Below are 23,665 nucleotides of genomic sequence, written 5' to 3'. Positions count from 1 at the left end.
CTTAAATGTAATTCTTTTTGTCACTGGGAGCTAATGAGGCGCTTTTGGATGCGGAGAGAACTGCCAGTGGAAAGGCACTTGCCTGATTAGTCTCGCAGCCGCATTTTGCACCATCTGCAGGCTCTTAATCAGGTACTCTGGCTGACCCAGGTAGAGGCCATTTGCAGAGTCCAACCTAGATATCACTTAGGCATGTACTATGCTTTTCCGGTACTCCTCCGGCAATAGATGTAAAAATTTCTTCAGATTTCTCAGTTGACAGAAGCAGGTGGCTGTCACCTGACGTTTCTGAGCCGAGAATGAAAGATCAGCCTCCCACTTCACACCCAGATTTTTTTATACAGACCGGCCGCTGAAGGTGGTGAACCAATTTGCACCACTGAAACCCATCAGATTACTGCAGCTTCTAGTACATAGCACTTAAAACCAAAACCTTAGCCATAAATGCAAATGCTAATATCACCAACTTAAAGGCATTCAAATCATGAACCTCAGGATTGTGAAATGTTGACGTGCCCTTACCAATATTTCAATTTGTAACTTGCAGGTCACAAAGATAAGTCTGCATAACGGGCTTGACTTGCTGAGTCACTTTCTAAATGTACATACAATGATCCATTTACATGCCAGTATTCTTCAGGCTATGGACAGATCCTCTCAGCGTCTCCTCACTAATCACCACATCAAATATCTTCAGTACACTAATGGCACACACTTGTATTTGGAAACGCCATTAGTCACAGACATTCATTACCTCAAGCTCTGCCTGCCACTCACTCAAATCTGATGACTAGAAGCTACTTCAAGCTCAACTCACCTAAAAGAGATGTTTTCTCCTCTCTGGCAAAACCAACCGCTTTCACATCCATTCATGGCTTTATACAATAATCCTGGAAGGGTAAAATCCCAAAATCACCAACTCAATTGAGTTACTGGGCCTGTCTGATCTCTGGGCCGTTCCAACTGACCATCTTTCTTTCAAAAAGCAGCACGAAAAACAACATCAATGCTATCTGTGTTAGAAGACCAAGCAATTCTCACTAATAAGGCACACGGCTGGATAGTGCTCAGTGACTATGTAAGGCTGAAACCCCAAGCCTATTTGAGTACCGGAATCAAGATAAGTAAGAAGGAAAACTTTTTGTAGTTGCGGCTGGGGGTAATTGCGATTAAGCCCCATCTTCCAACATGAGAAAGGAAAGGTGGCTCTCCGACTTGTCGCCTATGTGGAAGTGGGAAGGAAGACATATTCCAAGTTATCTGCAACTGACCCAACTTAAAGGATATAAGATGCACCTTGTTGCGCCCTTTTTTCAGGCATTACGGCATCCGGTCCTGTAGGCAGGCAGTGAAGCTATGCTTCAAACCCACTGACGTTCAGCTCAACTGTCGGCTAACAACATATTTTGAGACTGTAACAAAGAGACTTAAAACCCAGGCTGCTATCCGAACCATGTTGATAAACTTTATAAGTATAATAATAACTCAATACTTTGTTTTAGCTGTATCAGTATTTTAATCACCAGATCTTCAATCTGGACAGTGGTCTTGATTAAGCTGTGCCATTCGATCTGGGAAGTTGTTGTAGTCATTGGCAGAAAGCACTACATGAGATGCAAGAGTCTATGTGAATAATGTATAAATATAGAACATGCAATTGATGACTATTAGATTACGCATCTTTTAACTGTTTTAATTGTATTTAATTGTGTATAATGGGAATAATTCTTGCTATGTATTTGCAAAGACTTTAACTAATCAAGCAAAATAAAATATCTTATCTTATCTTAACTGAGTCAAGTCCATCTGCTTTTGCAATGACAACGAAATGCCCTTCAGAAATCAACTTTGTACCATTGGAAAAACATTTGAATCCTGCAAGGAGGTAGAAAGGATTGTCCAGTTGCCCTCAAATCCACTGTAAAAGGAGTTTTTGTGGTACCTCTACAGCTCTTTTGAGCACTCAACACAATGATGCTACTTTGTCAAACACCTCATGTTCACTATAAATTCACTGAACTGCTCATAAGTTGTTCAGTGCATCACATGCAGACCTTGCCATCTGTGTGGTGGAACCCAGGCACAGATCCTGTTGGAAGAGTTAGCATCATAGAGAAGTGTGTTAAGCTGACTTAAAGCACTTCTCAATATTCTTGCTTGATGTTTGCCTTTGTTGTTTTACATTTAAGTCCACCCAGACATGATTCTGCAAGTTCCTTGATTTTCAAAGGTACCACAGTTCTCTTTGTGCTCTCCAAGGTCCTTACGTTTGTCCCCGATTCATTCTGATAACCATCAGTGTCCATTTGTCAGTCCTCAGTGGGACAGCATGATGTTGCACTGCCTGAACATGCATCTTTATCTTAATAGATACTAAAGGTCAGATTTACAACAAACTGACACATCTATAGAGATGCGTCAGTTTCCCTGCTCCAGCCTGCGATACCCTTGTGCCTCCATGGATGCGCCGTATTTATAATAGGGCGCACCATGGCGCAAGGATTGACAAATGATTCAGAAATTATGATGCATCTGTTGGCCCAAAATTCACGCATTGCTGGAGTTGGGTTGCAAGCACGACGCAAATCCAGTAATGCATGTTTAGGCCTATACTTATTGTGCTGTGTCTCTCATTAGGCCTGCTTCAAGCAGGCGTAAGGTTTTGATGCAGTGGCGACCTAGAAGTGGCACAGTGAAATCCTGTAGATTTCACTGCGTCACTTCTACGAGGCTTTCCTGTGTGGGAACTCCCACCCTGCATACATTTTACTTGACATAGGTATAATGTGACGCAGGGCTTTACAATGTGACACATCTCCCTAGATGCGTCACGTTGTAAATTGGCTGAATTGTTTACGGCGCCGCTGTGACGTAACAGCAGCGCAAAAGTGTTGCAAGGGGCTTATAAATCTTCCCCATGAGGGTAATTTCTTCTTACTTCTATGACCTCTGTTGTTAATTAAATTGATTTAACTAATCGAATCCATTAAGAGTGTGTCAGCTTTTAAATTCAGCAGAGAGACCATGCACTGGGTTGGGCAGATTTTAATTTATGTTGCTATGGTAACATAAATCGCGTGCTTGCGATTTCATTAATTTGAGGGATGAAGGGAACTGCCCAAAAAAGTTTCTTTTATCAATTCTTTAGCTGTGAATATGCTCTTCTCTCCCTTTGGCTGCCAAAGGGAGCTGCTAGAAGTGGGCCAATGGTTTCCCCCCACTAATAAAACCTGCAGTACTTGAAATTTAGACGTGCACCTTCTCTACATCAACTTTAGTCATATATAAATGAAACAATTGTTCATTACTCTGCTGTTACTAGCCAAGAGCTTTCTAAAAAAAATATAATAATCAATATACTTCATCTGAATCATATTGCGAAGGAGTTTATGGAGCAAAAAATAATACAGAGTAGTTTCCAAAATTGTACAGTCTATGAGTCCCTCATCACTTTCAGTTGTGACACCTGACAATAATTAGATACTATACACAAATTATGATTTGTTCATTGATTGTGCTGAAGCTCAGAACGTCAGATGGCCTACGCCAAAATTGTCCTTTCACTCAAAGGCAGTAACCTTAACATCTTGGCATTTAGCATCTCCTAGTAATGCGTGTTTCCACCTCTCGGACTCACACCTCCCTGATGACTTGTTGGGACCTTTTACACTGCCCTTTGTTGACATAAATGTAGCACCGGGCACCTGTGGGAATTAGAATTAGAATGGCTTTATTGTACATTTAATTAAAACTCACAATATAAAACTTCCTTCTTAAAATCGTTTTAAAACTTAAATACACATATATTATTGGAAGAAAAAAGGTGATTAAAACCCTATAAAGTCATCGTTCTCGTTTGCATTGTCAGTAGTCCACCTACAGAATAAAGAAGTGACTCAATGTGCTGGTGCGTGCTTTGACTTGTCAGGACCTTGGCGGACTATTTCTGTGGGGGTTTTACAGATATGGAGGCTGCTCTGAAAAGCCAGACTCTTTAGATGAGGAAAATTGCAATGGGATATCGGAATTATGCAGTAGTTAAGGGGCAAATTTCGCGGCAGCATTGACTGTATTATATAGGAATACAACATTTTCTAGATATTGCGACAAGAATTTTAGATTCTATTAAGGACACGGAGGCGAGGATTATGCTTTCTCATTTCTTTACTGCATAAACAGCAGCCAATGAAAATGAAACTACAAATGTAAAAAACAACATTTCCCATGAGGCTTTGAACCACGCCTCTCTTACAACAACCAATCACATTGGTAATAAGCATATAAAGTATAGAGACACTAATCTGGCCTCCTCTTTCTTTGCGCGAACAGTCTTGAACAGTCTCGTTACATTGAACAAAAGTCTTAACTCTCAACGGAGAGAAACAGTCCCATCAGCAATTCTCAACGGAGAAATCCAGAACCATAAGGACTCATCCTGCAGCAGGAAGGTACGGCAGCCGAATCCACAGGCGGCAATCAACTCTTATTGGAGTCGTTTCCTGAAACAGAAAAGGAAGTTTGAGAAAAAACGCCCACACCAAAATATTCAGAGGGTTAGTATAAAATTGTTAGACAACATCATGTAATAACAACAAAACAGTTGCATAACTGTCCCAACGGGTGGGATAATCCTTGCCTCCGTGTCCTTAATAGAATCTAAAATTCTTGTTGCGATAGCTAGAAAATGTTGCATTCTATGGCAGGACCGGAGGCTTCTGATTATGCTGTTTCAAAGCTCAATAATTTAAGCTCTTCAATCACAGCATCAGAAACATGAGGAATAGGTTTATAATAAAACACTTTAAACATCGAATCTGAAGACCAATCAGCTGCTTTCAGGATATCCTCCAAGCGGGAACCCAGCAAATAGGCTTTAGAAGCCATCGCACCTCTAGCAGAATGAGCACCATAAGCAGAAATATCAATGCCGGCTTCCGACATGATCCAGCTAGCCCATCTGGCTAAGGTAGCAGCAGCGACTGGCTTGAATGGCTTTTGAACAGATATCAACAACTGCCCTAAAGGATCAATCCTATGAACAATAGTACGCTCTTCATAACATTTAAGACATTGTAAAACACATAGCTTGCTGTTGTATGGAAAGGCTGGGTGCTCAACTGAGCGTGACATGGTCTTAGTACGCCGTGTAATGACAAAGGAGACACCCTGAGGAGAAAACATCCTACCAGCCAAATCTAAAGCTCTGACATCTGAAACCCTACGACATGAAATGAGGCACAACAGCATGGTAAGCTTGGCAGAGAGCTGCTTTAAAGACAAATCACCATTATTGGGCCAGGATTCCAACAAATTAAGCACCTTAGTAACATCCCACATTGTGGAATACCTGGGCCGAGGAGGATTGGCCACACGCACACCTTTAAGCAACTTACACACCAAGGGATGCATCCCCACAGGTTTACCGTTGATGTGGTCATGACCAGCAGAAATAGCAGACCTGAAATTATTAACCGACCTGTAAGCCAGGCCTGAGGTTGCACGTTCAGATAGAAAGTTAAGTACTTCTGTCACATTTGATCCCACGGGATCCACCTGCTTTGAAAGGCACCAACCCACCCACTTCTTCCAAGATGCAGAGTATCGTTTCCGGGTGGAAGGAGCCCACGCTTGCTGCATAAAACTGCAAGCTTCTCGTGAAAGGCCTGCAAGGCGTTCATGTCTCCGGAGAGCATCCACACCATCAAGGTCAATTGGTTCTGCAGGACCAATGGATGGCAAGCTCCCACTGGGTCCTGCAGAAGCGTCGAGAAGACTGGGAGCCGGAAGGGGAGATCTACTGACAACTCCAACAGTGTGGGAAACCACGACTGAGTCGACCAGAATCGTGTCAGCAACACTATTGTCGCCTCCTGTCAGCGTATCAACGCCGCTACTCTCGGAATCAGCGCAAATGGTGGAAACGCATAATTCCTCTGTTGCCACCAATGGTGAAGGAACGCGTCTGTCCCCATTGCCATTGGGTCCGGTCTCCAACTGTAAAACAGGGGAAGATGAGCATTGAGGCGAGAGGCAAACAGGTCTATCTGGCATGGGCCTCGCATAGTCATGATCTGAGAGAACAATGATGGGTGGAGTCTCCAATCGCTGGAGTCCCGGAGAAATCGGGAATTCCAATCCGCCACCTGATTGAATTTCCCCGGAAGGTATTCCGCCACCACGGAGATCTTGCGATCCAGGCAGAAGTGCCAAAATTCCTTCGCAATGTGGACTAACATTCGGGATCTCGTCCCTCCTAATCGGTTGATGTATATCACCGCGGAGACATTGTCCATCCGAAGGAGTATACAACAATTGCTCTTCAGCGGTGAGATAGACCTGATGGCAAAGGACCCTGCCAGCAACTCTAGACAGTTGATGTGAAGTGAGAGTTCGTCTGCTGACCACCGTCCTCCTGTGGTAAATTCTCCACAGCGAGCGCCCCAGCCCCATTGACTGGCGTCTGATTCGACCACCACATCTGGGGCTGCGCCAAAGATAGCTCGGCCGTTCCAGGCTGACATGTGGTCCAGCCACCACTGAAGTTCCTCCCGAGACTCGGGGGAAAGAGGAATCAAGTGATCGTAATGAAAATTCCTCTGAAGATAAAAGATTTTCAATCTCTGTAGAGCTCTGTAGTGCAAGGGGCCGGGGAAGATGGCTTGAATCGACGAGGCCAGAAGGCCTACAATCCGCGCCAGCACCCGCAAGGAAATCCTCTCCTTGGCCAAGGTGGATGCTATCTCCCTCTTGATGGACCTGATCTTTTGAAGGGGAAGGAGTAGTTGGGCTGATACAGAGTCTATCAGGAAGCCGAGGAATTCCTTCTGTTGATTCGGTATCAGCACCGATTTCTTGGTATTGATCACGAATCCCAGATTCTGTAACAAGGATGTCGTCCACTCCAGGTGAGTGAGAAGGAGGGACCGGTCCTGGGCCAGGAGTAGCATGTCGTCTAGGTAGACAATAAGACGCACTCCCATCTCTCGAAGACGAGAGATCACCGGCTTGAGCAGTTTGGTGAATACCCAAGGGGCTGAAGACAGCCCGAAGGGAAGCACTTTGTAACGAAACCAACGCCCTTTCCAAGGGAATTGCAAAAACCTTTGATGAGATGGGCAGATGGGGACTGTTTGTTAGGCATCCTTTAGGTCTAATCGGACCATCCAGTCATTCTCCAACAGAAGGTCTCGTAAAAGATGGATACCCTCCATCTTGAAGTGGCGATAAGTAACAAAGGGGTTGAAGTCCCTCAGATTTAAGACAAGGCGCTGGCCGCCTCCTTTCTTTTGCACAAGAAAGACGTTGCTGCAGAAGCCCTCTGGAATGAAGGGCCCTACAGCAATGGCCTGCTTTGTCAAAAGCTCGTCCAGTTCTGAGTCTATAAAACTCTGTTCGAGACGGGAAAAAAGGAGAGGATGAGGGGGAAAAGGCTGCAAGGGGCAGTCCACCATCTCTATCTCGTAGCCCTGGACGGTCCGAAGGACCCAAGCATCTGCAGTGAGACTCGTCCAATTCATGACAAAATGTCGCAACCTTCCCCCTAGCGGGACCAAAGGAAACGAGGGACTTACCAGAGGATTGATTATCAAAGTTTTTGTAGACTTGGTTGACCCCTCGATTGTAGCGGCCTCTGAAGCCGCGGGATCTTGACGGGTAAAAACCGGCCTGGTCCGGTTCCTGTGTGTACCCTCTGCCACGTCTAGGGGCGTACCCTCTCTGAGGACTGGAATTTGAGTAGCGGCCGGTCGAGCGTCCTCTGCCACGTCCGGCCCTACTAGAGACCTGATGTAACACCCTCTTCAATGAGGCTTGAGATTTATCCAGTGATGCAAATGTATTTACAAATTTTGCGATGTCCTTAACAAAGTTGTCCCCAAACAACTGTCCTTCCGCCAAAGGACCCGGCTCAGAGGAAGCCAACTCCACCAGTTGAGGATCGATCCGCAGAAGGACCGACTTCCGTCTTTCTGAGGCAAGAGCGCAGTTTGCGTTTCCCAGCATGCAAATGGCTCGTTGAGCCCAACCCGCCAAAACTTCTGGGTGAATGGCATCACCAGTCTCTTGGGCCTGAAGGGCCAACTCCAGGATCTTGGCCAAAGGACCCAAAAGGTCAAGGACCTTATCTTGGCACGCTCTGAGCGCGCGATCAATCCCTTTCTTGGGGTCTTTTTTGTATTTCTTTAGAAAGGTGGTCATGGAGGGGTCGATGTCCGGTGTAACTGCCACCTTGTGAGGTAAATCGGGACGGGGGCACTCGGACTTAAGGCGGGATCGTACATCCTTATCAAAACCTTTACGGAGGTGGGCCTCCAGGTTTGCCGCCACAGCAGGGGGAGGGATCCAATCTGAGGACCTGGGGTGGACAATGTCTGTCGGGTCAAAAGAAAAGTGGGACAGGTGACCGGAGAGGTATGCTTACGCTTCTTAGTGCGTTTGCGGGGGCGGCATCCGATGAATCAGTATCGGTGCCAGTATCAGTAGTGGTGTCATTGGGAGGGGGAGTGGGGGGGGAGGTCATAGGTTTGTCAGCAGAAAGGGATTCTTTAGATTTATAAATCTTTTCATAAGATTGGGCATGTGGCCAGGCCGGGTCAAGTGCCATCTTTTTAGGGGGGGGGACGAGAGGAATCCTTGTTGGGAAGGGAAAGAGGCTTACCAGGGACCAGTAATTCCAATTTCTTGGCCAAGGGAAGGAGGGCCGATGAAAGGGCTTTGTCCAATTTAGCGTCCAACTTTTTATCAATAATATCTTCCATGGATTCTTCCTCATAGAATTCCTGATGGCCCTGGTATTCATACGCAGCACCCTCCTCCTCGCAGTACTCAGTATCTGCCATAGTTATAAGGAATCAGCAATTCCAACTCTAGTCCCCAGAGGGAAGCTTAGGTACCAGCCCAGGTGAGGGCGTCGAAATTGGGGAGTGCCAGGCGCAGGAGCCGGTAATACCAGGTAAGAATGCAGAATAAAGTCCTAATCTAGGACTAATAGAGGGAGTAACCCTTTTCTGGAGAACAGAAAGGGCTTTCAAAAATTGGTGGAATGTCCCCTGATTCACAGGGAGGCAAGGGTTAAATGCATGGAAGCTCCGTTGCACAAAGCGGTGAAAAAACGCTGCAAATAGATTCCAGAAATCGCCCTCGGCTCCTGGCCAAAGCTGCGTAGATCCCCACTTCAGCCGGGGGCAGAGCGTCAATCAGGCACCTTCGAGAACTGCGCGCGCACAAAACCGGCGTGCGCGAGACCTCAGAGACGCACGCAGGGCCTCACCGGGCCCCGGCGTGCGTCTCCCTCTCCGAGGGGGGGGCGAAACCCCTCACTATCGCCGACCGCGAGGAAGCGGTCGCTGGAAGCAGCAAGGAAGGGGAGCGAGCGGGGGGCCTACGAGCGCAACACGCACCACCAGGGAGACGGGACGCGGAGCGGAGCTCCGGTCCCAGCTAAGGACAGAACGGGTAAAAGACTCGCAACAAAAAGTAAGCAGTGCGCGATCGCAGCACAATAAATATAACAGTCGCAAAAGCGATGCGATTAATTAAGCATATGAATACATTGACAGTAAATACATTAACAGTGAATAACAACAGTATAACGCGCTAAGGCGATACAAAAGGGCATAGGCCCTGAGTCAGGTAGAATAAACATATAAAGTATAGAGCACTTATCTGGGCTGCGGAGCAGCAAAGAAAGAGGAGGCCAGATTAGTGTCTCTATACTTTATATGTTTATTACCATTGTGATTGGTTGTTGTAAGAGAGGCGTGGTTCAAAGCCTCATGGGAAATGTTGTTTTTTAAATTTGTAGTTTCATTTTCATTGGCTGCTGTTTGTGCAGTAAAGAAATGAGAAAGCATAATCAGAAGCCTCCGGTCCTGCCATAGAATCAAAGGCGAGGTATGCGGTCAAACGTGGTCCATTCTCTAGCAGTATTATTGAGCTTAATTGTCATTTCAACACCTATCAATATTAAGCAAAGATCACACCTCATTGGTACCAGCTTAATACCTGAATACAGCACACAGAAAAGGAAAGGTGTCGCATACCCTTTGTAAAAGGGTCTGCTACTGCGAGGCCCCCCATGTGGTGTCTTTTTTTCTTAGCAACTGTTGATCTCTGTGCGCAACAAACACATTTTCTTGTTGAAACTGCACATTATCGGTCTAACTACACATTGCAGGCTCCCTTCGTAATGGGAAGAATATATGCAATTTTTGACCCTAGAATGTAACGACTCCGCACCAGTACCGTGCATCTGAGAGTAAAATGGAACAGGGAATTACTGCGTGTCACCCACTCCATGGAGTTTTAAGGCGCACAATTACTACGCTCCCTGATCAGGTGGTAAATGAATGCAGAGAGCAGTGGGTGGGGTGGGAGTGTGGGTAGTTGAGGAGGGAAGCAGAAGGGAATATTAGGTTTGCCTGAAGCCGCACCCAAAGTCGCAGGCGATTTTTCGGGCAGAAGTAAAAGCTTGAAAAATCGGGACCTAAGGTTTGGATAGTGTATTGCGCAGCACATACGGTAGATCCACAAGTATACGGAAAATGCCATGGATAGATATTTTCATTATTCCAGTCTCCGTGCTTAAGAGCCATCTCCCCGTTTGGTTTCCATTGCTGCAGCCATTATCGTTTTCTTTCTCACTGAAGGGTGGCAACTTAAAATGACACTATTGGAGAGTGCTGCAGTGAGCAGTTTAGCTGTGAAAGTGTCAAGTTAAAAATATTGAATAATATCTCAACGAGATATGCTTTTGAAATCGGTATCGCCGATCTGATAATATTCTACATATTTGAAATTGTTGATTTAAGCACTATTTCCGCGATAGCGAATTACGTCATTTTACTCGTCAAACATCCATTTTCAGAAGTGGTGGAGTTATGGATTGAAGGGGAAACCAAAAACCAGATGCAGGAAGTGAATGTGCAGTTGTTTTTCCAAACTCTACAATTTTTCATGTAAACGCATATGTTGATTTTGGACTCATGCTTGAAGTATGGTATAGGTGGGCATGGGTGATTCAAGCAGGATATGAGGTGATCACTGCAGAGTCTTCCGAAAAGTTCAGTTGTAACCAGGAAAAACATGACTTCAATCAAAACACATACAAGTCAGGTAGCTAGGAGACATTGCAGGCGCACACTTATGTGCTTGAACGTTCAGTGTATTTTATTTTCCAAGTCCATGGTGATTCAAAAGAGGAGTAGGGTCTGCCTCAACACTCTACGAAAGGTATACAGTACCACAAATATGTATAAGTACCCTGGAGCTCTCCTTCACCAAAGTAGTGCAAAAGCCACATTTCTGATCCCTTCCGATCTAATTTCTTTTATTCGAAAGTTGTAGTTCTGCACTAATCAGCTAGTATTTACTTATCTCGGACTTCAACAGGTTTGCTCATATTTTCTAATGCTTACACGTCAAAATCAGTTTCTTTTAAATTCCTTCAATATACCAATCCAGATCGTACTCTTAGTGGTTCGAATCGTAAATTACTTATTTAGCACTAAATGACTGAGGCATCAAAGTCCTAGGCCACTTTGACAACAAAGATAGGCTCTCGGAAACAAGTCTTTTTTTAAACATATTTGCCCTGGCCTAGGCTAGAGGATAGTCATATTTCCAGAAGGATCTCTTTCCATAATCATGCACTAGCCATTGGTGAGGAGTTTCCATCCCTTGTTACTTAGACTGTCTGTCTACAGCCATGCTGTTGTAATGGGAAGCCTGCACGTGCACTGTTTTATGCTACGCCTACCTTCCTAGTGTGCAGACCTACAACTCTTGAACATGCTAAACATGCTGTACATACTTCTGGGAGTTGGACAGAGTAGGGTATGGCAGTGGACTAGGGCTGCTCCAGTCCTGGAAATGTTTCCAACAGAACCAAAAATCTCGGTGCCAGCTAATTCCCAAGACATGCTTTCACAGAGACCTGGTGGGACTTCTAAGAGGTATTGTTGGAGTGGAGGAGAAGAAAATAGTCAAGGAAGCAGAAGTAAGAGGAGTCAATGCGAGAGATCACATCAGAAGAGCAGCATGCTGTGAAGGAGACAAGGACAGAGGACATCTATACAGCGGCAGGCAGAGCAGCAGGCGAGGAGAGAGAAGACATTGAGAGAGCAGCAGACAGAGTAGGAGGCATGGAGAGTAAGAACTTTGGAAACAACAAATAAATGTACCAGCCACAATCTACGGTAAGTCTCAGGGGCACAGAGATCTCACAAAGCAATGGCAAAGTGAGTAATTGCCTAGGGGAGCCACCCACCAATGGGGTGCCTAATTGGGTCACCCAAAAGTTCCAATTTAAGAAACTGGATCGTTGGTTGAGGGAGGTGTGAGCCCTTCTCAGGCAACAACCCAATCCCTGTCAGTGTGTCACCTGTGCTTAACCATCTGGGAGCTTGGCACAAAAGCAGTCAGGCTAAACTTAGAGGAAATGTGCAAAGTATTTATGCAGCAGTGAAACAGTAATAAAAAGAAAACACATGGCAAGAAAAAAATGGCATACTAATTTAGAAGAGTAAAATGTAATAAACTATTTGACACCAAAATGACAAAAATCTAATCCGTAGAATTTGTAAGCATGAGCGGATTTTGCGGATTGGCAATCCGCGAATTTTGCGGATTTGCGGATTCGCAATCCGCAAAATCCGCGAATTCCCGCGAATTTGCGGATTTTTTTTTTTTGTGTTCGCCCGTGTTTCTGCCAGTTCGCGAGGGTTTTTACAATTTCGCAATTTGCGAACTTACCTGTCGGGTCGCAAGTTTTGCGAACTTGTTGTTTCTACGTGTCCAGCCTGTTTGGGACACTCTTCTTCATCACTGCCACTCTCTGTCACCCCTGCCACTCTCTGACTACTCATGCCACCCTCTGGCCCACCCATGCCACCCTCTGTTTCATCACCACACCCTCTGGTTGTCCAGTGTACATTATTTTCGGCAAAGCAAAGCACACCTTCCCTGCCTCAAGTGACCTGAATTAATTTGGGGCTGATTAATGTGTCACAGAATATTTTTTTAGCTGGCACCTGCTTCCTTAGTGCGCCCTGATTAGTGATCTTTTGCACTTGCTAAGTGCTTTCATTGTTGCAAAATTAGTTACAACACCTGCCCTGCCCCAACTGACAATAATGAATTAGGGGCTGATTAATGGATTTTAACTTCCAGCCTGGCTCCTGCTTGTCTCCCTTAGCTGTAATTCAGGACCTTTGTGGCATATGTGTAACTATTCTGAGGTTCAGAGCAGGGTCACATAATAGTTTCAACTGGCAACTGAACTCTGGAGGGGCCCCTCAGGAAGCACTACAGGAAATGGCTACTAATGATGAGCCTGAACTTTTGAACCTGGTAAGTAGTTACTTTCAGTTTTGCTAAAATCGTATTTCTGCAATTTTGCACTTATTCGCGGGGCGCGAACTCACGCGAACAGTGCGAGCAGTGCGAGCAAAATCCGCTGCTCGCGGATTTGCGGATTTTGCGGGAGATTCGCGAATCTCGCGGATTGCGAATTTCCCGAAAATCCGCAAAATCCGCGAGCGGAACGGATTTTCCGCCCATGCTTAGTTATGAACTTTTAAGCTTTTAGGGCCTAAAAGAGCAAAGTGCCAGCTATGGACCTCTAGTCAGACACAATCAGGGAAATATCGAAAGTTATGACCACTCGCAATGAAGTTCGGTTCGGATGCATGCAGTGGATTGGGCCCGGTCTCTGCTTACCTTCGGACTTTAGAAGAAATTTTAAAGAAAAGTGTCTGAGAAGGTAAAGTTCATCAGGGCAAGACAGTCTGGTGTCTGAGGAGGAGTCATCTTTGTCGAGGAGCTGCTGGACAAAGTTGCAGTGAAGATTTCTAAGTTTGGATTTAGGGCCTGATTATGAGTTTGGCAGTCAGATAGTCCGCCAAACCCACGGGACGTGCTAAGATCATGGAACTTTTCAGAGGCTTTTTAGGTATTCACAAACTAAAATGCCTAGTTCTCGGTTAGACTTTGCTTTCTGCCAGCAATGGTTCTAGGTTGCCACAATTAAATCTCATGCATAGTCCAGAAATCTTACATATTCTGTGGACTAGTCACCATTGTGTTACGTTTCGAATAGCTTGTATTTCTGAAATCCAAGAAAATACTTAGGAACCCAGAACATGTTAAAAAGTGCATAGTACAACTCCTGAAACAGTGAATATATTCAGGCATGGTTCCATTTTGGGGATTTGGTCCCCTATGCATTCACCTCCTATTGTTTTTAATTTTTTAATTGTTCAAAAAACCTTTATTGACAAAATTGTATAGACAGGTTACATACTTGCACCAAATCAAAGCACCATATACATGAGTACCATAAAATAGGACGAGGTTGACCAATAGTACAGAACATCAGAAAGCAACAACATGGCAGGCTTTACTAAGGCAACACTAAGACAGTGAACAATAATTAATGAGAGGCACCCAAGCTGCGGGAGAGGGGACTGGCCAAACTGAAGGGAATAGGGACAGGGGGAAAGCCGATTACTGACCTACACTGGTGGCCGTCGCGGGCGGAGTGTCGGCGGGTAGCGCCGGAGAGGTAGCCGGGCTTTGGGGGTGCGACCCAGGAGGTAAGACACTAGGGGGCCTCATATTTCGAGAGGGCGAGATCTAGCTGGCATGAGGTCCCAGAATGCAGACAGTAGGGTCTGGCAGCACAATGCATCCTCGAGCCATTGAGCAAACCTAGGTGCAGGATTGTTACCCCAACACATAGAAACCCTGTCCCGCTCGAGGACAAGCAGCATGGCAATCAAGCGGCGGAAGGCATCTGGCCAGACTTTAACAAAGCCACCCGGCCCTACAATCCCACCGTTCTTACCTACAGCGGCTGCATTTGTAAGCACACCACCACCCCCCTTTGCCCCCAGGTGAGCACCAGGTGCTCCTGCTCCATTGGCACCTCCCTAATGTAAAAATAGAAAATCTCGTCTACACACTGAAAACTTGATGTTTTGTTTGAAAACACAAGGTATGCTTTAAAGACTGTAATCCCTGTATAGAAATAAGTCCCTACTTTCGGCATTACATACTGTACTTGTAACATCAGGAGTCACTTGCAATGAGAAAATGATACATCGTCTCAACTGTTATAACGTATTAGTGTTGAGTTGTAATGTTACAATGCCTGTTGCAGAGCCAGAAAACAGTGTGAAAGGCACGTTATGGAACTGAATTACAAGTGTATTTAAATATTGAAAACGAGAACTAGTTTTTCAGCTCTTCTGATCCCTGAATTGAAACCTTATGATCAGAAAGATACCATTTATTACAGGATGCTTGCTCTTTGACAGTTATAGTTCATTTCAGGAAAACAGGACTCTCTGTACACATTACCACACATTCTGAGCTACATCTATATTTGAAAGTGACCTACATTAAACAGTGTGTAAAACATTTTGTTTCAAAGTACCACTTGAATTTTTGGTGTGCTTGATTTCTTGCCTTAGGTCCTGGATTTAGTCTACATAGCTGCCTTACAGGAAAGATTCCAATCATTTTAGATTTGTAGGACATGAGTAATGATGTGACCATATATTAGTAAGAATAATAATAAGTCTGCCCACATTATAAAGCTGTTGCAAGTCACCTCGTTGTTCCCTGACATCTTAAAGGAATTTGGACTCATGTTTTTTCTACAAAGTCTCGGAACTCCTCAATGACTTGCAATAGACTCATAATATAAGGCAGAGAAGACTTATTCACATACATATCTACCAAATGCCTTTATGCCTTGCAAAGACAATGTTATTTCTCTGCTTATTCAAATAAATGTTCTTGTTAAGCTAACTGTTTTCTCCATTATCATTGGAGGCAATACAACTCATTTTCATGTGCCATTAAGTTATATATATTTTGGTGTTAGAAAAGAAATGTCCATCCTTAAAGTTGCATTGTCTAATTCAGGTATTTGACTTCAATACTGATTGATAAAATATAATTATGTTATGATTCTTACCATTATGGATAAGTAATGGCTGTCTTTTTTTCAGGTGGTGAGCCAGTTTGGATCCCTTTTGCTTTCAAATATGATCCTTCTTATGCCGAATGCTATGGAAAACAATACGTAAAGCGGACGTGGTATCGGAAGTTTGTCGGCGTTGTTCTTTGCAATTCTTTGAGATATAAGATCTACCTCAGTGATAACCTAAGAGGTAATTTTTAATGGTGTCCAAAGAAGTGATTTGTGTTGATAGCAATATTTTACAAAGTGAAATGATAAAGTATGTCGCTAATTTAAATCTCACATTTAATGTAATTCAGTGGAACAAAACAGGCAGTCCATATTCTGGCACCTAAATTAACAAAAGAATCTGGAGTATAGTTTACCAAATTTCCTCTAGCAAGTATTCTCTTTACACACTCACACATTGCAAGATAATGTATGTAAGATCTGCTCTCCTTTAGGTTAAACTCTGCGCTCTAAACCTCACAGAGGTATTCATTCACTACGGAATTATGTGGTAACTCTAATCTTAAGCCTGAAACATAAACAGCACCACGAATACAAATATGATTTGTTAGAGAACAATGGTTGGTCTCTTACCCCTAGTCTGAATTCTAAAGGAGTGCTAAATATTATTTGACCACCAGTCAGTGCATTGTTCTTCTATGCACCCTCCAGGTGCTGGGGGAAAGAAGGGAGAGATGAAGAAGGCTCATACAAAGGAGGAGTTTGTGTACTAGGGTTTAGGGAGAAACTGGCCTCTACACTGAGATTTCTCTCAGATCACAGGTGTAAATAGTAGAGCGTGGAAGGTACAGGCCTCTCCACCGAGAACTCTCTCAGGGATGACGGGTGCGTGTAGTAGGCTGTGGGGAGTGACAGGACTCCATCCTTAGATCTCTCTCTTGGATGATGAGTATGCATAGTATATAATTGTAACAAAGGAGGGAGGGAGAGAACAGTGAATTCAGTCTCCCAAAATGCGTTTCATAAACAAAGTGGAATCCACTTGGATAGTGATGGTGATCCTACAGTGGTGGGGAGCACACAGTGTTGTCAAAATACCCCTCATACACCAACAGGCCCCTTGGTGTCATGCTTCATCATCGGGGTTTTCTCACCCCTCTACGGGATGCGGCGTGCTACGACCAGCGACTACGTGGGAGCACTAAGTCTTAGTGCTCCCACGTAGTCGTCACAAACTGGTCTACTCTTATGAGCTCAGTGTGAAACACTTAAATGTATCTAATATGGAGGGAAGTAATAAGGCCAGTGTGAAAATATTAAGGCTGTCACACAAAAGGCAGAACAGATTACAGGAAAAACAACAGGGAGAAAGATCCTGGGAGTTTTCTATTTATTATAGTAAAATCAAAGCCTGTTCTTTAAGTATTCTAGACATGTTGGTTTTGCATCAGGCATGTGCCACTAACACCCCAAAAACTCCAATCATGACTGGCAGGCACGTAAGCTCAACCAATAACACATACATGCAGAATCATCATATTTAAAAAAGAATCAGATTTCATGCAATGTCCTTTAAATGCTAAGTTTAGTTGACTGTCTTTTAAACAAACAAATGCTTTCAAAACAGCTTCAGTTATGTCATAGTCATGCACAAGTCCAAAGGGACAACACTGTTGCAGTCATGCTGCCACTCAATCAAGGCCTGGCCATGCCCCATGATCTGCTGTCAGGAGCCTCAGAATGAGCCTGCCATATCCTGCTGGCATCTAGGCCTCGGCCACGTCCATGCCATCAAAATACTGACTTTTGCCACTTCATTTCGACATCCAAATGCATCAATGATTTCGGGCCACTAGCCACTGGGACATACCAGTCTCCTCCTTGACCACTTACTTATGGTCTGAACAGAAGGTTACATTTATTTGAGGTGTTCTAAATCTAGCTCAATTCAAGTCTTTTTTCTGGCTCAAAAGTCATAGTGGGTACTGGTAAACTCAGCTATGCAGTGAAACTAAAACTTCCAACACGATGAGGGGAAAAGAGCCTGGGTGCACCGTGAACTATTCCACCAATTCAATTGTTCCAAAAATATGTGATAACTGTGCTCAACCCCAAGTGGCTCACGGTTAAACCACTGACAAAATACACAAAACCATACAGAAGGAACACTAATGTCATGTAAATATTAACAATCAAATATTGCAGTCCATGAATAATCCAATTCCAACGCAAGCTTCTTTGTTCATCAACTGAGTTCAATCCGTTATTGGTATTCTTGTAATTCAGAGGATTACTTCATATAAACACATCAAAAAATGAAACATCAAATGTATACTGCAAACTCCACAGCTTACATGTTTCGCCCCCCCAGGGACATCATCAGGGCTGTAAGGAAAAAGACAAAGTACAATAAACAATTGTCTTACTCTACATTATCCAATGTTACAATCCAACATTTTTTATAAAAACATAAATAAAAAAATATATTGAAAGTTGATAATCAGGAAGCCTACCTCTATACCATTCTGAAATAAGTTTTTTAATTGTTAATACATTATTCACATCCCCATCCTGCCTATATAACAATCTATTATCCAAATGGCTAATGAACACCATCTTGACAACATAGGGGACCCTCCATTGCATTCAACAAATATTCAAAAAAAATATTTCTTCTAAAATTCAAACCCATCTCCTCACCCAAAACCCAACAAGTAATACTCCAGTCCATTTTCTGAAAACCTGCAAACTATTTCTATAAGAAACGAGTCGGAATGCCACAGTTTATCCTATCCTGACCGCAAGATGTTGTCAAGATGGTGTTAATTAGCCATTTGGATAAACCTTACTCCACTTCTCAACAAAGTTCATAAAGTATATTTTTAATTATTTTATTTAGGGCAGCTTGTTATATGCAGCTGAATACACCAGTCGGATTCAGTTTCAAATTTAGTCACTTCTGTTTTGCGCAACCCTAACAGGCTTCTTCTTCAAATCACCAAAAATAATGTGAACTATCCCTGGTTCTTCAACTAATCTCATCACAGGATTTCTTCAACCATATAATTAAAATGGTAGCTATTTGTTGAGCCTTTCTTTTTTTTTTACTTCCCTCCATACTATCTTGCGAGAGTCTCATGAGATTGTACCTTTTTTGGAAAATAGGAATTAACCAGCTACTCATCACAGTACTAATCTCTTACACACTTCCTCTCAAAAACAATGACCACAATATGCATTCCTACTAATGGAGTGTATTCAGTACTCATCTACCTCCTAATACTATTCTCAATTGCGCAAGAGTCCTCTTGGTCATAAGCTTTAGTTCAAAACAATATAGATTTATTTTTATAGCTGTAGTTATCCCTTTGACAGCTCCACTCTAAATCTAGGGGGCCAGCATACCTTTCTGCTGCCCTCTTAAATAGATTTTTTACATCTCTAATTTTTCACAGTAAACAGTAATGGCAGCCACTTGATTTCGAACATTCCAATAGCCAGTCAATCAGAGCACTCGCAAGACTTGCAGGAACCTCTTGCTTCTGTGAGAGCGGAAAGGCTCATGGGAAAAATGGGTCTCTCAACCAATCACCGGGCTCCATTTTTTATTTCACGCTCTGGCAGGACACCCACAGGGATCTCACAAGCCCAACAGGCCTAAATATACAATTATTTTTATTTTTGACCCTCTGTATCTCAAAAATTACTGAAAGGATTTACATCAAATCACAAAAAACACAATCTTTGGACCAAAATCCAGTTACCTCCCGAATGTGTTGTAATTCCGTTCAGCAGTTTTTGCTATGACGTGTCTTAAAAAAGTCTGTGGAAAATGCATGGAGATTTTAAATTTTGGGGCCCCCTTTTTTCTCTGCCCCCCACTTGATGGGTCACCCCGAAACTTTCACCGAATGTGCCAAGGCGGATGAATTTATTTGGGGAAATTTCGAAGGAAGGTAGAAAGTGATCCACTTCTGAAGATAGCGGGCGCCTATATATATATATATATATATATATATATATATATATATATATATATATATATATATATATATATATATATATATATATATATATATATATATATATATATACATATATATATACATATATATATATATATATATATATACATACATATATATATACATATATATATATATATATATATATACATACATATATTTACTGAAAAAAACACAGGTTTCAGGGACGTTATAGTTAGCTAGACATTTCACTCGTACAAAACCAGAGAAATTGGGTCGTTAAAGTTAGTTGAGCTAACTATAACTTGCGCCCCTGCAAGGCACTGCTGATGATGTCGCATATTACATCACTCATGACATGGTCAGTGACATCCCTGATGACATCAATGATGGCATCTCAAATGACATCACTGAAGTCTCAGACCCTCAGCCTGGGCGCTTTCAGGGCTCCTAGGGAGCATTCGCCCTGCGGGGTCCCCCAGGGCTCCTCCTTATCCCCTCTTCTCTTTAATCTTTATCTTCGACCCCTTCTTTTTTCTCTGAGGCAGTGGGACGTCACCGTTTTTAACTACGCGGACGACCTGCAACTCATCTTTCCTCTCAACTCCCCTTCTGCTATTCCTAATTTCCAGGCAGCTATGTCCCACATCCTCCAGTGGATGTGCCAAAACCAGCTTAAATTGAACCCCGGAAAGACGGAGCTCCTCCTTCCTGGCAGGAGCTCTACCTACTGGGGGCCGCACTTCTGGCCGGCAGAACTTGGCCCCTCTCCCATCCCCGTGGCCTCGGTGAAGAGTCTCGGGGTCACTATTGACTCCGGTCTATCTCTTGGGCCCCAGGTGGGGACGGTGGTCTCCTCCTGCATGTACCAGCTGCGCAGGATCAGGAAGGTGGCTTAACTCCTTACGCCAGACGCCCTCCTGCAAGTCAACATGGCTCTCGTCCTCTCCCACTTAGATTTTTCGAACGCTATCTATCACGGTCTGCCTAAAACATCCCTCTCCATACTGCAATCTGTTCAAAATCAAGCAACGAGATTGGCCCTTGGGATTCCGAAATGGCAATCCGCCAAACCCCTCCTCTCCAAACTGCACTGGCTCCCTGTCACTTCGAGGGCAGCCTTTAAGATCGGCTGCCTCGCTTTCAAATCTCTATCTGGTTCCTGTCCCGCCTTTCTGAAATCGCTCATCAGGCCCTACTGTCCATCACGCAATCTGAGATCCTCCCACCTTCACTTCCTGACCATCCCCCCTTTTAAACTTTGCAGATCTGGAGGCCGGAGATTTGCATACCTGGCCCCTAAACTTTGGAACTCCTTTCCTCTCTCTCTCAAAACCTCCAATTCTCTTATTCTTTTCCGTAAATCCATAAAAACATGGCTCTTCCCTCAATCTAGCTAAGTCCCCCTGTCCCCTCTGCATCCGACCAGCGCCAGGAAACCCACGGTGTCAGTGCGCTTTACAAGCACCCCTTACAATACAATACAATACAATCTCTGATGACATCATCCAAATGAAAAAGTAAATATACAGGCCCTAGACAAAGCACACTATTCAGATCCCAACCCCTTCCCCTGCAGCTGCCACCAAACCACTTTAATTCGTTCTTTGGGGCTCTTGATACCCAGTAGGAGGTCGAGTGATCTCTCACTTCCCAGCTGGTAGAGCATTACATCGGACCAATGTGTGTTCCAGATGGTGGAGCATGGCTATTCCCTTCCTTTCCTATCCCTTGACATTCCACCCATGCCACAACACCTCCAGGAGGACTCCTTGTCCATACTCTATGGAGATGTTCACGCACACTTAGCCATGGGAGCAATAGAGAGTGTGCTGGCATCAGAGATCAGGACTGTTGCCACTCTTGTTATTTTCTGCTACCAAAAATGGATGGGGACCTTGGTCCCATATTAGACATTTGACCTCTAAAATTCTTACTTCAGAAGGACAAGCTCAAAATGCTCACCATGGCCCAAGTGGTGTCTGCATACATTCAGGAGACTGGATGGTAGCACTGGACCTGCATAACGCATGTTTCCACATACCTGTCCGGCAGTTTTACAGGTGTTACCGGTGGTTTCAGGTGTGCTACAAGCACTTCCACATCTCTGTGCACAAAAAAATTATTTATATTGCAAATAAAATCTGTTATCACCATTTATATGTGCTCCTTTTTGTAATCCAAAACCGGCATTCAGTACAATGCATGTTAATTAGGACCATGTCCCTGAGTCCTGTATGGCTGCTGCAAAGTGTTGTCCATGTTGTGACCAGCAAATCAAGAAGTAGTCCGTTTGGGGCCCACCCCACATGCCTCTGGATGTCAGGGTGTTTTCTGGAAGGTTTTGTACAGATTTGTTGAACGGCACCAGTGTTCTCGGTGAAAAAATACTATTTTTTGGGAAATTCTGATCTAACTTTAATTACTAAGTGGTTCTTGCCACTGAGTAATATAGAGATAGATAGATAGATAGGTATATAGGTAGATAGATAGATAGATAGATAGATAGATAGATAGATAGATAGATAGATAGATAGATAGATAGATAGATAGATAGATAGATAGATAGATAGATAGATAGATAGATAGATAGATAGATAGATAGATAGGCATATAGACAGATAGATAGACAGACAGATAGATTAGGAACACTGACTGTATGGAAACAGTTACTAATTACTTTTGTTCTGCTATCTGCCTGTTTCATCACTTTCCCCCTCGACAGGTGGAGTTATGTTTTCATGGGTGAAGTGGTTACTGTAGTCACACAGAGTGCATATATTATGAGAGCATTCATGCCATATATACTTGATTTGTGTGAGAACATTTGTTTTATATGCAAAATGTTATGCGGTTGGTCTTGCAATTTTTCCTAGGTGCCTTGTTAGCCGACAAACCTAGGTCCTACACAACACATTGTAATTTACCCAGATATTGCCTATTTTGTCCTTCTGCTATAGCCACTGAGAGGAACTTTGTATTCTTCTATCGATTCCTGTGATACAGCGGATGAGGAATAGTAGTAGAAGACATTATGAGGCAGCTTAAAGATAATGTGTATCTGATGCTTCAAAGGGTTCTACTTTCACTATTTCTAAATATCTGTTCTTCACCTGGTATTTGCATTCTAAGCGTTTCACTTGGATATAGGTATAACCCCTATGATGCTACCGAGATATACAATGTGGAAGGGGGTTCATTTTACTTAAATTGTAAGTTGATTTATTGTTTTATGTGTACCTGGTTTAATGGGGTTGTTCAATACCTCCACCACTGAGAATATTTTTATGATAAGAATTTTAATCTGATTTATACTAGTATTAGAAATGTGTTTTTAATATCTGGTAATTGAACTGGAAATTGGCAATGTGATTATATTTGTTATATGCAATGCATTTATTCAATTCTATAGACGTTTTATGGATGATTAATTTTCCAAAATAAATTAATATTGACTTGACTTGTCTACAACAATATATATTAGCTGCATTGTAAGGGTACAGTACCAACAATTATCTATCAAGTGCTCCATCAATTATATCTAGTAATGTTCATTGATGCTCTGGCTCTATTTCTTGTGTCTGAACACCACATATAGGGCCAGATGTAGGAGACCAAATACCGGTCGGTAACTGCCGATTTCGGCCGTTACCGACCAGTATTTGGTGTTTGACATGTAGGGTACTTGAGATTTACAGAATCTGTAAATTTACCGAATCGGTAAAATACTGAATCGGTAAATTTA

At 43.4% G+C, this 23,665-nt stretch overlaps 1 protein-coding gene across 2 annotated transcripts in view; it reads left to right on the top strand.

Annotated features, from left to right (window-relative positions):
* The window catches only part of FNDC1 (fibronectin type III domain containing 1), a 1,121,378-nt gene that overhangs the window by 1,066,222 nt on the left and 31,491 nt on the right, over positions 1 to 23,665 (top strand). For both annotated transcript variants that reach the window (XR_015296657.1, XM_086927416.1), the window contains exon 18: positions 16,014 to 16,175. Coding sequence is in view for 1 of the 2 variants with exons in the window: in XM_086927416.1 (XP_086783542.1) it covers positions 16,014 to 16,175 (162 nt within the window). In the remaining variant the exon portion in view is untranslated. The remainder of the gene's footprint in view (positions 1 to 16,013; positions 16,176 to 23,665) is intronic.

This window comes from Lissotriton vulgaris, chromosome 6 (genome assembly GCF_964263255.1).
Source record: "Lissotriton vulgaris chromosome 6, aLisVul1.2, whole genome shotgun sequence".
Lineage (NCBI taxonomy): Eukaryota > Metazoa > Chordata > Amphibia > Caudata > Salamandridae > Lissotriton > Lissotriton vulgaris.
This window is presented reverse-complemented; position numbering and strand designations above follow the sequence as displayed.